The sequence below is a fragment of the Cervus elaphus genome, chromosome 15, assembly GCF_910594005.1.
Source record: "Cervus elaphus chromosome 15, mCerEla1.1, whole genome shotgun sequence".
In the NCBI taxonomy this organism is placed as follows: Eukaryota; Metazoa; Chordata; class Mammalia; order Artiodactyla; family Cervidae; genus Cervus; species Cervus elaphus.
This window is the reverse complement of record NC_057829.1, coordinates 57,589,692-57,605,827: the sequence shown is the minus strand read 5'-3', so window position 1 is coordinate 57,605,827 and position 16,136 is coordinate 57,589,692. Positions and strand designations below refer to the sequence as shown.

Genomic DNA, 16,136 nt, shown 5'->3' with positions numbered 1-16,136 from the left:
AGGGACTTCCCTGGTGGTCCAGTGGTTAAGACTCTGAGCTCCCCAAGCAGAGGCCTGGGTTCAGTACATGGTTGGGGAATTAAGATCCCACATGCCTCTGGCCAAAAAACCAAAACATAAAACAGCAGCAGTATTGTTACAAATTCAGTAAAGGCTTAAAAACAAAAAAAAGAATAGAAGGAAAGAAGCACATAAAAAGATTTCATTATATCTTTTTTTGTATTTATACACTAGAATACACTGAATTATTTGGTAAGATATTTCTTAAAAAATGACCACTAATTATCACTTATGAGACTGTTAGGAAAATCAGTTTGGACTTCCTAGAGAGTAGTACTACAGTTGAAACCAAACACTCTCAGTCCTTAAGATCTGATTAGAAAGTCAAGAACACATCAACTAACTCCTGAATTAAATTTTAAATGAATCAGCTTATAAACAAAGCAACTAATTTCTTCTTTGCTTCTTAAGGGGCTTCCTAGGTAGCGCAGTAGTAAAGAATCTGCCTGCCAATGCAGGAGGTGTTAAGAGAGTAGGTATGATCCCTGGCTCAGGAAGATTCCCTGGAGTAGGAAATGACAACCTACTCCTGTACTCTTGCCTGGGAAATTTCACTGACAGTGGAGCCCGGCAGGGGTCCCATGAGCACATGCACACACAGGTATATATGCTCTCTCTCTCTAAGAGTTGTACATGAATGAGCACACACACGCACATGTGTATATGCTCTCTCACATACACACACACACACACCAACACACACACTCTGCTTGTTAAAGAAATAGTGCCCTCTGGAGGCAGAAACATATTTCACATAACTTGATGGACAGAGGAGCCTGGTGGGGGTCCCAAAGAGTTGGATATAAATGAGCACACGCATGCACATGTGTGTATGCACACACATACACACTCTCTCTCTCACACACACACTGCTTGTTAAAGAAATAGTGACCTCTGGAGGCAGAAACATATCTCACGTAACTTAAGAACTTTTTTATTTCAACATACAAAAATTAAGTGATATCATACTATCATCGGTTCTTCACCACAGATGTGCAACAAAATCACTCAAAGAACTATTTTAAACAGATACATGCATAAACTCCACACTAGTCCTCATAGACCATAAGCAAATGTGCTTTAAATAAAAGATAAGTGGTAATATCACTGAAAATTTTAGTAAACATCTATGATTTATTGTCTACTATCTTTTCTCCCTTCTTGGAAAAGTCTGCAAATACATTTTGGAAAAATCACTCTGCCCCCATTCACAGCTCTATTTGGTCTGGATAGAACTGAATCTCTGTCTAGTGCCAAGGATGGAGCCTGACGAGCCGATCATCCTCCTAACTCACAGGGAGTTCCACGGCAGCTATCTGCTTTCAGATGGAGACAGCATGAGGATGTCAGGTTTAAAACTGACCTCGCAGCCATTTTGCTACAGAGAAGAAAACCTACAGCTGCCATTATAGTCTGAAGACGAGGCCCAAACTACATAAAGTGGAGTTAAAAATTAAAAGATGGAGGGACTCTGGACACTCAATTATACTTTAGGTTTTCCTAAGTTGTCATTCTCTATATTTGTCTATTTCTCCAATTTTGGTGGCAGCAGTGTGGTCTATAATATCACTTCTCTGAAAGATCAAGGAAGAGTTGTTGATTTTTTCACAATCTTCTCAGCTTTTTACTTGTTGGGACAGAGTGACAACTTCCTAGCTCTTTACATGCCAGACTGGAAAAATGGAAGTCTGTGTTCACTTTTTAATAATAATTGAGCTATATCTATTTATAATTAGTGCCTGTATAAATTATGTATGTTTATATATGAATGTTACATTTTTAAGGTTTTTTTAGAGTCCATGTACCAGCTCCACAGGAGGAAAATTTCAAGTCCTTAATCAAAGATAATTTACCACTATCACTTTAGCCATAATAAAAAAAAAAATTGCTACATACTCATCAACAGATTAAAAAAGGCAAATTGACGAAGAATCACAAGTATATACTTTCTAGGCACTTACACCTGCAATTACTGCCAGGACTCAAAAGGAAAGGACTCTTCAGGGTGACAGGTTGGAAATGCTTCATGGAGCAAAGTTAAAGAGCTCTGATGCCAAAGAAAAAGAACTGGGCCATTCCTCTAATACACAGATTAAAAGGGGAATGCTATTCCCGCTTTCCCCTCTATTCTGATGCAAATCTTTCTAGTTAAAAATCTTATATTAGCTTCAAGTAACTCTCAGTGTGGGTCCACGTTAACTTCAAAAAACTGCCGTACTGCTGAAGGGCAGGAACCATCTACTTTATCACTCACAGATTTAGTACAATGAAAGGCAAGCTAACGAGACAGTCTATACAGTATTTCATAAAGTAAACAAATATATAAAATCAAGCACTTTGTATATGCATATGTGGGGGTTTGGAAAGGAAGCAAATGGATGTATGGGTAAAAGGATCATGCATACAAGTGCTTATTTCTATAATCATTAAGTAACTTAATAGGAATATGTTTAATCAGGCCATTGGACTGAAAAAAATTAGGCTAAGAGGTTAACTAAGCAATCCATGCTAATATCTGTAATCAAAACTGTACTTTAATCATCTACAGACTACTCACTATGAATGGAAATTCCCCCAGTCTCCCTCAGGAATTCACTTTAATATTGATTTAACAATTCTCCCTGTTGAATTGCTTTCTTGTATCACAGTTTAAGATAAATAATTCCTCTTGAAACAGATCAAAGGCAGAACTGAAGAACACTTAATCTTCACATATTGAGCTTGAAATAGCTCTTGTTTTTATATCATCAAACAGAAAGGGTTTCCTAAGTTCTTTGTGAAAATAAAAAATAAACAATAAAAAATAAGGATGCTCTACTATTTGTACAAGCTGAACTTGATTTCCTGATTTCCAAGAAAAGTCAAGGAGTATATCTTATGACAGTTGTACTTTCAACTAAATATCTACAACTTAAGGACCATTGGCAATATGGACCAGAGCTCACATTTCTAAATGTTTCCTCCCAACAGGAAGATTTTGCAAAGTATATGTAGTTCCAGGATCCCTTAATCTAAAGCATTATGTTCCAGTATCTGTGGCACGTTGACTTACAACTGGTAAGAAAAATTGCTTGACGATCCCTTGATTAATGCATTTCATGTTTTAATCAGAGTATAGAGTTAGCCTATTGAATATAATCCCAATTGTTAAATATGCTTACAATTCCAGTCCCCAGTAAATCCCTTCTTGACAGCATATGAGTAACATATGGACATAAGGACAGAAAACAATAAAGAAAAAGGATTGTATAAAATCTAACATTGAAGCAAAGAATCAATCAGTCTATGGATAAATAAATGTTCACAAACTTGTGGAATCTACTTCTATATTATGGTACTTCTTATATCATATTTTCAAGAGTACTTTTTTTTTTTTTTTTTTTTTTTTAGGCTAGTCAAGTGAAGCAGTGGGAGTGGAGAAGGAACAAAGAAATCTGTAACTGGCTGTGATCAATTAATTGTAAACAGCACTGCACTCGGACCAGCCTCAAGAGTACTTTTACAGCTTTCCCTCCTGAGCTCCTTGAGGGCAGGGATTAATTTCTCTATTTTCAGCACCTAACAGAGTGCTCAGAGCACAGATCATGTACAACAAACGGCACTGCGCTAAGTGTCCCCTTTAATCCTCATAACTGTATGACACAGATAATATATTACTACTCTAATTTTATAGATAATAAACCCAGGAGTCATTAAAATGAAAGAATGTGGCAAAGTCACACAGTAGTCTAATTCCAGAGTATATGCTCACAATTACTGTACTATTTGCTGCTGTTCACTCGGTCGTGTCCAACTCTTTGTGACCCCATGGACTACAGCATGCCAGGCTTCCCTGTCCTTCACCTTCTTCTGGAGCTTGCTCAAACTCATGTCCATTGAGTTGGTGATGCCATCCAATCATCTCATCCTCTGTCATCCCCTTCTCCTCCTACCTTCAACCTTTCCCAACATCAGGGGCTTTTCCAGTGAGTCAGTTCTTCATATCATGTAGCCAAAGTATTGGAGCTTCAGCTTCAGCATCAGTCTCTCCAATGAATATTTAGGATTGACTGGTTTGCTCTCCTTGCAGTCCAAGGGACTCTCAAGAGTCTTCTCCAACACCACAGTTCAAAACTGAATAAATGAATGCCTGTTTTGTCCAGCTTCTATCTCACTTGTAATATATAATTTTATTAATTTGTCCACTCAGATATCATCTGCATTTGTGTCTTATGGATCAGGATGGCTACATGTGCTTAAGAATCATCAGAGGAGCAGAAGATTTGGGGATCAGGCTGCTAATTTTAGGAAACTAAGGGTCTTCTCTTGACTTCACACTTTCAAAGTCTGATTACTGTTAACATTAGTTATATCTAAATACAAATATACTGAATTTCTAAAATATAAATGATTATACTATGATCTTAAGGGATAAACTGGGTAATCTATCATGACGTCCCAGGTGGCACAGTGGTAAAGAATCCACATGCCAATGAAGGAGATGCAAGACATGGGTTTGATCCCTGGGTTTGGAAGATTCCCTGGAGAAGGAAATGGCAACCCACTCTAGTATTCTTGCCTGGAAAATTCCATAGACAGAGAAGCCTAGCAGGCTACCCTACAGTCCATGGGGTTGCAAAGAGTTGGACACAACTGAGCACACACACACAACATCAAGTAGTAAGAGTAGGGAGATGAGAATTCTTTTTAATAGAAAACTTAGAAAGGGTTATGAGGTTAAACTAGAAAGCCTAGTTTACAGATAAGGAATCAGTAAGTGGTTTATATTAGTTTAACAAAATATTCAATGCAAAGGATTTATTTTGTTAAGACTATGCCAGTGTCTCATCTACATGATCCCAAATTAATAAAATAACAAAATAACTTAAAAAACAAATTTACAAATTTAATCTTCCACTCTGCTTAAAACAATCATTAATTAATCTTTTGGTATATTCCACAGTATTACAAAAACAAAAATCTTTCCATTGAGAAAAGGGTAGGATTTGGATAATAATATAATAAAGTAATATTTATTTTTCTTCCAATCAGACTCAATAAAGGATGTAAAGCAAATCTTATACTTATCTAACTCTTTTTACATTTTAAATTTCCAAACATATACACACACATATATATTACATACACAATTAATTATTAAACTGTGAGACATGAAAGAAAATTCAGTTAGACTGATTCAGCACTATTCTTAAGTCTTCAAAACATGAAGAATATGTAATATAGCTATAAAAAATCAATATACTTTTTCTTTTAACAAGATGTTTAAAATGCCCAAAAGGAACTGACATTTATTTGCCCACTGTTGACAATAGTTACCTCTAATTTTCAATTATTAGGAATATAATGGTATATAACAATTATACATATAACAAAATATAAAACATGATTATATATATATACATGTATACAAACATATATACAAATATATATACATGTATATATATTTTGTTTGTCTTTACTCTTTAAAAGTTTGCTTACAGTGATTGAAATAAAAACTTTTGGTCAGACTTTTACATACCTTAAAAGTAGAAAGCCCATAAAGTCTTGTGGTATGGACGGTTTCTTGAGAAATATTTGTAATGTTAGTTATAAAGTCTTCAAGGTATTTGCAGGCTTGTTCTAGGTGCGTGGTATTTATGATGATTTGCACTAGCTAGAAAATAGAAAATATCTCCGGTAAAATACATAAAAAGTTACATGTATACAACGTCATTACATTTTTAAAAACAGGATTATTACTTTCAGCAACTGCACCATTTCTGCATAATTATAGCAGTATAGCATACAACTGATTATCTGATATCAAAGCCTGCTACAAATACTGCTTACAAATACTATCATTAAAAAAAGAGTCTATCAATTAATTTAAAATAACTTTCCAAGATACTTTTTCAAATTTTATACATTCACAAAGTTAAAAGAGAATATTTTCACTTCATGTAAAGTCTGACAAACATAAATCTCCATATATCTTCTAACATCTTCACCTATCCACTATTCTCCATGTAAACCCTTTTCCCTCATATCACTTGAATTTACAATGAGAATTTTGTTTTAAAACAAATCCACTTCTATCAATAAATTTAAAATGAAAAGTTTTATAGGATGATGTTCAGCAATAAATTTATAATAATTGTTTCATACAATGAAACATTTAGCTATAAATATCTTTTTAACCTACCTCTGTCAAACCTATATGAGGTTTTTTAATAAGATTCAGTAAACAGCTACTCAAAGTTCTGGTCAGCAGCAGATTTGTAGATTTTCTAAGCATATCATCTATTTCTGTTGAGCTAAAAACAAAGGGTGATATCATTAAGCTTTTCACAAGGGTTACAGTTACTTAGATTCCTAAATAATTTAATGCAATTTACTAAAGTAACTTGCTTCAATTTTTTTATATTGTTATATAAATTACAATCATTCATATTTATTAACTCACATATTTCAATTCAATTTAGTTTCATAAAAAGGATACTTGCCATAAATGAAAATGTTCATTTATAGAAAAATTTAACTGTATTCAATTAACTGTTACAGTAAAACCATAGGGTACTTAGTATAAGGAAATAAAACTATCCTTAAATTATGACTCCACTGTGTGACAGCCAACGACACTTTATATATGTGTATATAAAGACACTTTATATACACTATAGTTAAAATACAAATTGATGTGAACCCTCTGGATATAATTAATTGCTAGGTTCAATTTTAATATAACTAAGCTATCCATTTCCACTGAGTTTTTTTTTTAAAAGATTCAAAGAAATTAATTGCCTTACACTAGTTTTAATTTGGGAGAGGGAGGAACTAACCTTATGTTTCTTAGCATCCTAAACATTGCTAAAATAGGACTAAAAAGACTATTTTCTTCTAACCAGTAGGCCTTCAAGTAAATAATGATATGTATTTTTTGTATACAGCCTCATAACCAAAACAATTAAGCTGTGTCCTAGATCAAGTTTTCACAGTCTAAACACTACTGACATACATACAGGCTAGATAGTTCTTTTTTGTAGGGCTGTCTTGTACCATTGAAAGATGTGTAGTAGCATCCCTGGCCTCCATCCGCTTGATGCAAGTAGCATTCTTTCCCCTAGTCGTGACAACCCAAAATGTCTCTGCTGCTAAGTCACTTCAGTCGTGTCTGACTCTGTGCGACCCCATAGACGGCAGCCCACCAGGCTCCCCCATCCCTGGGACTCTCCAGGCAAGAACACTGGAGTGGGTTGCCATTTCCTTCTCCAATGCATAAGAGTGAAAAGTGAAAGTGAAGTTGCTCAGTCGAGTCCAACTCTTAGCGACCCCATGAACTGCAGCCTACCAGTCTCCTCTGTCCATGGGATTTTCCAGGCAGGAGTACTGGAGTGGGGTGCCATTGCCTTCTCTGCAAAATGTCTCCAGATGGTGTCAAATATACTTTGGGGGGAAAAACTGCCCCAGTTGAGACTCACTGCCTCAAACACAGTCTAACATGTTAATTTTAGCACCCTTTTACTTTTTATTTGATTAAGATATTACTCTTACAAATCTATGAAGCACAAATATTTACTAGTTTATATTAATATTTAAATATGCAAATAGAGCAAGATTTGATAAATCACAGGTAATTTTCACTACTATCCTAATGTTCTCCATTTTAATGCAGGTACTCTTCAAAATGTGCCAACTCTAATTCTGGCAGACCTGAGGTGACTATGTCTCTCTGATTCTTTGCATCTAAAGTCAAGACTGCCCAGGCAATGTATATAATTTCAGTAGGGTTTCAGGGTTACACAGCAGCAAACTAACAGAAAACTCTAATCTATCAATAGTGTCCCTAGAACAAGCAACGTACTGACACTGATAAAAAGGAGGTGGTTGCCAACTCCTCTGGTTTCTTTCCTGACACACTCAGAATTATGCTTAAAGACACCCTGCACAGCATCCTTTTCAGATGAAAAGTTATCCATGACAGATAATGTCTTTTAAGTCCCCTGAACTTCCCTGAATGCTGAATCAATGCCTCTTTTTCTTCCATAAGTAAAAGCAGAGAAAGAAAACCTATCAGCACCTATGTCCTACTGGTACTGGTAAGATTTACCCAACAATCACCAGGATTTCCCCCACAAGGCTTTTATCCTAACTGAGCGATTTTTCCCCTTAACTCTCTGTCTTTTGAGATTATAACTTGTACTCTTCCTAATTTTTAAATAGCATTTCATAGTAATTAAATATTAATATACAATAAATCTCTTAATTATGTTACAGCTTAACCTTTTATGAAAACTGAAAATTTCTTAAAGGTCATATTAGATCCAGATGTTTCCTCTGCAACCAAATAACAAAGACTTTGGAGTTTCTTCATGAAGTCTTCATTCACTGGCCCTGCTTTTATTCACATATAAAAAAAAAAAAACTCAAACATTTTTACTATAAGAGCTCTAAAGCATCTTCTTGTTCTAAAAATTTAACTGCAAAATATGTTTAAATACAATAAAAGAGCTTTAAACACACAAAGTTATTTTCCATAACTCTTTTACTGACAAATTAAGAAAAAAAGCAACTCCAGTAGCTCAATTTTAGATCACAGATATAAAATTTTTAAGTGAAAATACATGTCAGAAAGCTGATAACCAAGAATAAATTTATATACTTTCATACTAACTATGTTGTTTCTGTATTCTGAGGTAGTTATTACTTCATTAACAAAACGAAAATAGGCAATGTACTTAGTAAAGCTAATTTTTTAAAAACGTAAGCATAAATGCCTTGCAAGATGAATAACACAGTATCAGAGTTAATGAGAACTGAATACTGAAGTAACAAAATGACAATATTTTTATTAAGAAGAGAAGGAAAAACTAGACAATCTTTCCTGCTGTAGCATTAATAGACATTTACCTTTTAGAATGCTAAGAATTCATACATAAAAAGAATCAGAACTGAGGGGGAGGTAGGGGAGCTTTTGGGAAAATTACACATAATATTGTGACTAATGGCTTTTATGTTTGGTATTACAAATGCTGTAAAAAAATCAAATAACAATAGAGATCCACTGCCTCTCCTTTGTAAAAAAACAAAATAAAAGTTAATTCTAAGATGCTAAATTTCTATACTTCCTACCAATTAACAGTATCTTAACTAAGTATCAGTCCTATATTTCAGGAATCAACAGTTAGATTAGATAATAAAAAACACTTTTCAGGATAGACATATTATATATGATATCCATTGTTAAAATAATCTATATTTAAAGGAAAAATGAGGAGGACCAGTTTACAGATTCAGGATTGCAGCTTCAAGAATAATTCTACAATATAACATTTGAGCCAAGTTGTAGGGTGACCGTTGAGATATTTCTTTTTTCTCCTTTTCACTTGCATACTTTACCCCAAAGTAAAACATGAATGTATGTATCATTGTTTTCAAAGGTAACTATAACCAGAATCAATTTGAGTGTATATAAACAAAGTTAAGTCCACCCAAGTGTAAGTCAAATTCTTTTTTGTCCCTTAACTTCTTCATCTAATTATTCATAAATACTCTAATTTTAGGGCTCCTAAACACTTCTTTGAGTGTGTGTGTATGTGTGTGTGCAATGCCTTTTTATTAATTATATTGAATGAGTTTTACTAGATAATTCTTATATGGACAATTTCGTACATGCATTTAAGATAAAGACAAATCTGATACACACAGATTTATCAGAAATACCATAAAAGCGCCATCCATCAAGAGCATGATTAAAATAACAAAAAAACCAAAGAATATTAAAAAACCCAAAGAATATCTAAAATCATGACATTAAATTGATAAAAATTCACTTTACACATGGAAAATTATCCATATGAAACAATTCAGGTGAATAAAAGACAGTTATAAATTGGTGCAAACTCAGGAGTGCAATAAAAATAACCTCTGAATCAAATAATGTAGCTGATGGCATTCAGTTAATGAATATAAAATAATGCTAAACAGTCCATCTAAAGCCAATCTGGAATCATGATCTGTTGTTATGGTATCAGTGAAAATGAAAGTGAAAAGTCACTCAGTCATGTCTGACTCTTTGTGACCCCATGGACTATACAGTCCATGGAATTCTCCAGGCCAGAAGACTGGAATGGATAGCCTTTCCCTTCTCCAGGGGATCTTCCCAACCCAGGGATTGAACCCAGGTCTCCCGCATTGCAGGCGGATTCTTTAACAGCTGAGCCACAAGGGAAGCCCAATGGTATCAGAATTACTACCAAATTGATTATATATTTCTAAAAATAGCTTGTTAACTATCCTGATTCATAAAATGTGTGACTGTGATATTGACAATGAGAGAAATTTGCATAGATAACTATCTTTTATAGCATGAAACATTTCTCATCGACGTTCTGAATCTCTACTACAAAGTGATGTGGGGGAGAAAAGACATATCATCAAATGATATGAAGAAAACAAGGAAATCACTAGATATGAAAGAATTGTTTGATCTGAGCAATCAAAATATATGTTTTGTAATACACTTTGTGTTTTGAATTAAAATAGTAAATGCTAACATTTAATTGTGTTTATATCCTCTATGTTAGCATTTTGTTATATGAAGTTCCTTCTATCCCCAAATAGTAAATTGGCGGTTGAAATGCAAGTTTTTTATAGTCTTCATTCTGGAACAAATTCACATGACAGACAGTAAAGCTAATAGGTGATTTAGTTATTATAATTTAGGTTTTCAAGTTCAAAAGACAGCACAGAAAAACCTGAGACTGTAACAGTGTATTGTTTTAGTCACTAAGTCATGTCCACCTCTTTGCGACGCCATGGACTGTAGCCCACCAGGCTTCTCTGTTCATGGAATTTCCCAGGTTAGAATACTGGAGTGGGCTGCCATTTCCTTTTCCAGGGGATCTTCCTGACTCAGGGATCAAACCTGCAGCTCCTACACTGGCAGGCAGATTCCTCACCACTGAGCTACCAGGGAAACCTAGTGCTCTTTTTAGATATTTTATATATAGTGTATATAAGACAGATGGTTCAGTGGTAAACAATCCGCCTGCCAATGCAGGAGCTGCAGGAGATGTGGGTTCGACCCCTGCATTGGGAAGATCCCCTGGAAAAAGAAATGGCAACCCACTCCAGCATTCTTGCTGGGATAATCCCATGGACAGAGGAGCCTGGCAGGCTACAGTCCATGTGGTAGGTAGCAAGAGTCAGACACGACTGAGTGACTGAGCATACACGCAGGTATGTATGTCAATCCCAATCTCCCAGTTCATCCCACCCCCTACTCCTGCCCGTGGTAACCATAACTATGTTTTGTAATCTGTGCCTCTATTTCAGTTTTGCAAGTAAGCTCATCTGAATTATTTTTCTAGATTCCATATATAAGCAGTATTGTATGGTATTTGTCTTTCTTTTTCTGACTTACTTCACTCTGTATGACAATTTCTAGGTCCATCCATGTTGCTGCAAATGCCCCTGCTTTCTTCCTTTTATGGCTGAGTAATATTTCATTATATATATGCACCATATCTTCTTTATTCATTCCTCTGTTGATGGACATTTAGGTTGCTTCCATGTCCTGACTATTGTAAATAATATTCCTAAACACTTTTTATATGTTCATTCCTTTTCATCACTACTGATTCTGACTACTTCAAGTCTTTCTTCATCTGTCTTGAGCCACTGCCTTTACCAATTCAACATGACTATTTCTTCATCCCCTCCAATCTACCATCCACATTGAGGCGAGAGTAAACTTTCTAAAATATTCCTCCAGTCATGTCATTTTTTAGTTTAAAATACTTCCACAGTTCCCCAAAGGCTGCAAATAAAATATAAACACTCCCAGCTCTAGTCCCAAATCTAATACTGTAGTAATCCATCCTATTTTATGCCTTATGTGCCTACCATGTGCCAAGCTACACTGAGTGCTCTATACACATACAGCACTTCATTTAATTCTTAAAATAACCTATGAGTTATTTCTCTCATTTTATAGATGAGGAAACTACAATTTGATTGCCCAAGGTCCTACTACAGTGTGAATGTCAGCATCAAGAGTCAAACTAAGGTGTAAGTCTGAAGCTTATGTTCTTCACTACTGCATTATACTGCCTCTGTTTTAGATCAGAACTTTTAAATGGAAAAAAAAAAAAAAAGGTATAAATTTTGGCAGCTCTCAGACCATTAGAGCTCCACTATTGAAAACTACCATTGTAAAAGTCTGTCATTCTGTTTCAATGAATACTCATTTGTATCCATTGTTTTTCCAATGCTGAATGATAACTGTGTATTATGCTGTTCAGTTCAGAGAATACGTTACTTCTAGTTAGTTTTATGATTGTGGTTATAAGCTAATGTCTTTAAAATATATCTTTAGAAACTACAGTATAAGAGGCTAGTAGAGTATGATGAAGCAGTGGTTCTTAAGAGTACATCAGAGTCACCCAGAGAACTTGAGTAAAGTCAAGGGTCCCATCCTCGTTTCTAATTCGGTAGGTCTAAGGTTGCATTTCCAGCATTTTCCCATGTGATGCTAAGGCTGCTGGTCTGGGGACTACACTTTGAGAGTCACTGGCTTGTGAGAAACACACACTACAGAATGCTACATATTAGGTATTTGTATTCCTTTCCTTTCCTTTCCTCTCTAACTCATATATTTTTTAAAATATTTATTTATTTGTTTATTCATTTGACTGCCTCAAGTCTTAGCTGTGGTATGTGGGACCTACTTCCCTGACCAGGGATTGAAACCTGGCCCCCTGCACTGGGAGCATAGAATCTTAGCCACTGGACCACCAGGGAAGTCCCTCTAACTCATATTATCTAGAACAAAAATTAAGAAATCTTTTAAAGAATTCCTATGCACACACAGAAAAAAAGCAGTATAAGACCTAAAATCAGGTAACTCTTTTACTCTGGCAGGACACACATTTCATTTACTGTTTATTTACACATTGTTTAAATCCAAAATAGTGGTAGCTTACCATAAGAGACACACATACAACAAGAAAAAAACATCTGTCAGTGGCCTCACTGTTTTGGCCTGAAAAATATCTATTTATTTGAACTGCCTTCATGCCTTTTTATGACTTAAAATTCAGAAGAGGTCCATACTGAAAATGATTACTGCTATTAAGTATATGAATTCAGAAAAATGGATTTCAAAAAGGAAGACATGAAAGCGTGCATCACCACTGTCTCCTCCAGAGCATTCCCGATTAGAAATACATTATATGACTATGTCTACGGCCATACCACCCTGAACGCGCCCGATCTCGTCTGATATCGGAAACTAAGCAGAGTTGGGCCTGGTTAGTACTTGGATGGGAGAAATATATTATATGACTATAATGCAGGGTCCATCTAGGTAGCTAGATACTTTCACTGATATGGGGTCAGAAGAACTGTTCCTTTATGACAGATCTCATACTGGCTGAGATGAATGATATAGCCTCTCTGAGTTTCAGTTTCCTTATGTGCAAAACAAGGATATCACATTTCCCATATCTATAAATGTTGGGTATTACCTTCATCACACCAGTTAAATGGTATTCTCTCTCCTATAAAACTAATTTGGCTATAGGAACCAACAGATGCTTGTTGCTCTCCATTACTGAGCATGATACCAATTTGCTATTGCATTCTTTAGGTAGATATAGTGGCTCAGATGGTAAAGAATCCACCTACAATGCAGGAGAACAGGTTCGATCTCTGGGTCAGGAAGATCCTCTAGAGAACGGAATGGCAACCCACTCCAGTGTTCTTGCCTGGAGAATCCCAGGGATGGCGGAGCCTGGTGGGCTGCTGTCTATGGGGTCGCACAGAGTCGGACACGACTGACGTGACTTAGCAGCAGCAGCAGCAGAGTAACACTTTCATAGCATTCTTTATTAATTCTCACTGATTTTGTCTGAATCTTCACTTTAAGCCTACTCAAGTAAAAACTATTAAGAATACTAGCTTTTTGACAAGTCAGTGAAATAAAGGAATATTATTTAGCCATTGGTAACCTGAGCAATAGAGAAATTAAAATAAATAAGATCTAAACAACTAGAGAAAAAATAGAAGAGATACTGGTAAAACAGATTTAACAACAAACATAAGGTGTGAACTTTATTTAGTCCCTGATTCAAACATACCAGCCATAAACAGACATTTGGGGGACAATTTATAAAATCCTGATATGGGCTAGAGAACAGATACTATGGAATAGTGTTAATTTTGTTAAGTGTGTTAAACAATGAAATGTCCTTATTGTTTTTAAAAACACTTAAGTAGTGAGGGATAAAATGCCATTATTTCTGGAGTTTGATTTAAAATAATTCAGCAAATATAACAGCTTATTATGGAAAAAACATTTATTATGGTTAAATCAAAATGCTGAAAACACAGGAGTTTCTTTTCCTATTACCTCTACTTTTATATATATTTGAAGATTTACATAATGAAATGTCAAAAAATATGTAACATCAAATTTATATCAACCTAACCCTAAATGCCACTAAAATAGGCTTGCCTGATGGCTTAGATGATTAAGAATCTGCATGCAATGTGGGAGACCTGGGTTCAATCCCTGGGTTGGGAACATTCCCTGAAGAAGGGAATGGCAACCCATTCCAGTATTCTTGCCTGGAGAATTCCATGGACAGAGGAACCTGGCAGGCTACAGTCCATGGGGTCTCAAAAGGTCAGACACAACTGAGCAACTAAAACTTTCACTTCTACTAAAATATATAAGCCTTCCAACATGGTACCAGTCCAATAAAGAGTCATGGCCTATAAACCAAATAATGTTTCACAAAAATAGCTCTGATAGATACATTTCTCATTAGTAAACTTACCTCCGGTGTAGTGACTCTGAAAATTTAAGGCTGGCATAAATAAATTCTTTAACTTGAATATAAATAAGAGGCACTGACTGAGACATGGGCAATTTCTTTGGGAAAGGTTGCTGTTGAAAGAAAAACAAGTTGGTATTATTTCTGAAATTTTAGAAAAAGAAATCCTAAACACCTCAAAAATGTAAAAATTAAATTTACTTCACATCTGAATTAATAGTTAATACATACATTTTAAAGTCTACTGTTATATTTCAACGTTATTTTTGAGGAGGAGAACCAAAATATTTCTGAAGGAAAAAATATAGCAATTTATCTGTTTCTTAAATCTTATTATCAGACTTCTAACAAGCACAGAAAGCAGATAACAATACCTCTATGTGTTCTGATGATAAGTATCCTACAGAAGATACATAACTGCCTGTTTCTTTGCAGTCATAATACAAGAGTCAAGTTTGTTATGAAAGTTATGGGCGAGCTTCCTGGCTTAGTGTCATCAAATAATTCTAAGACTCCCTTCATTTGCTTGAATTGATGTCAATTCAAGAAGGTACCCATTTCATTCCATAACTCTTCGAATACCTTACAAGAGCTTTCTGACCTGTATACCATCAAACACCAGAATGCAGCTAACGGTTTACAGTGTGCTTCTTGATTAAAACGCTTTACCAGCCAACATCCACTAGCAAATTATCAGCTCTAAAAGGTAAACTCTTGACGATTTTTACCAAGAGCCCTCTATTTACACTTTATGAAATCTAATATTTACTTTTATCTTCACATGCATTGCAACTTAGTTTACATCATTGAAAGTACTCTCACCAAGGTCACCAATGACCTGGTAAATGTTAAATCCATGTGAAATGCCAGGCTGGATGAAGCACAAGCTGGAATCAAGATTGCCAGGAGAGATATTAATAACCTCAGATACGCAGATGACACCACCCTTATGGCAGAAGGTGAAGAAGAACTAATGAGCCTCTTGATGAAAGTGAAAGAGGACAGTGAGAAAGTTGGCTTAAAGCTCAACATTCAGAAAACTAAGATCATGGCATCTGGTTCCATCACTTCATGGCAAATAGATGGGGAAACAATGGAAACAGTGAGAGACTTTATTTTGGGGGGCTCCAAAATCACTGCAGGTGGCAATTACATCCATGAAATTAAAAGATGCTTGCTATCCTCTATGACCCACCTCCCAGAATATTGGAAATAAAAGCAAAAATAAACAAATGAGACCTAATTAAACTTAAAAGCTTT

At 35.3% G+C, this 16,136-nt stretch overlaps 1 protein-coding gene across 10 annotated transcripts in view; it reads right to left on the bottom strand.

The window, feature by feature from the left end:
* Positions 1 to 16,136, bottom strand: part of EXOC6 (exocyst complex component 6) — a 194,767-nt gene that overhangs the window by 82,462 nt on the left and 96,169 nt on the right. For all 10 annotated transcript variants that reach the window (XR_006345342.1, XM_043925655.1, XM_043925657.1 and 7 more), the window contains exons 15-17: positions 14,880 to 14,989; positions 6,242 to 6,353; positions 5,579 to 5,713 (exon numbers count right to left, since the gene is read on the bottom strand). Coding sequence is in view for 9 of the 10 variants with exons in the window: in XM_043925655.1 (XP_043781590.1) it covers positions 5,579 to 5,713; positions 6,242 to 6,353; positions 14,880 to 14,989 (357 nt within the window). In the remaining variant the exon portion in view is untranslated. The remainder of the gene's footprint in view (positions 1 to 5,578; positions 5,714 to 6,241; positions 6,354 to 14,879; positions 14,990 to 16,136) is intronic.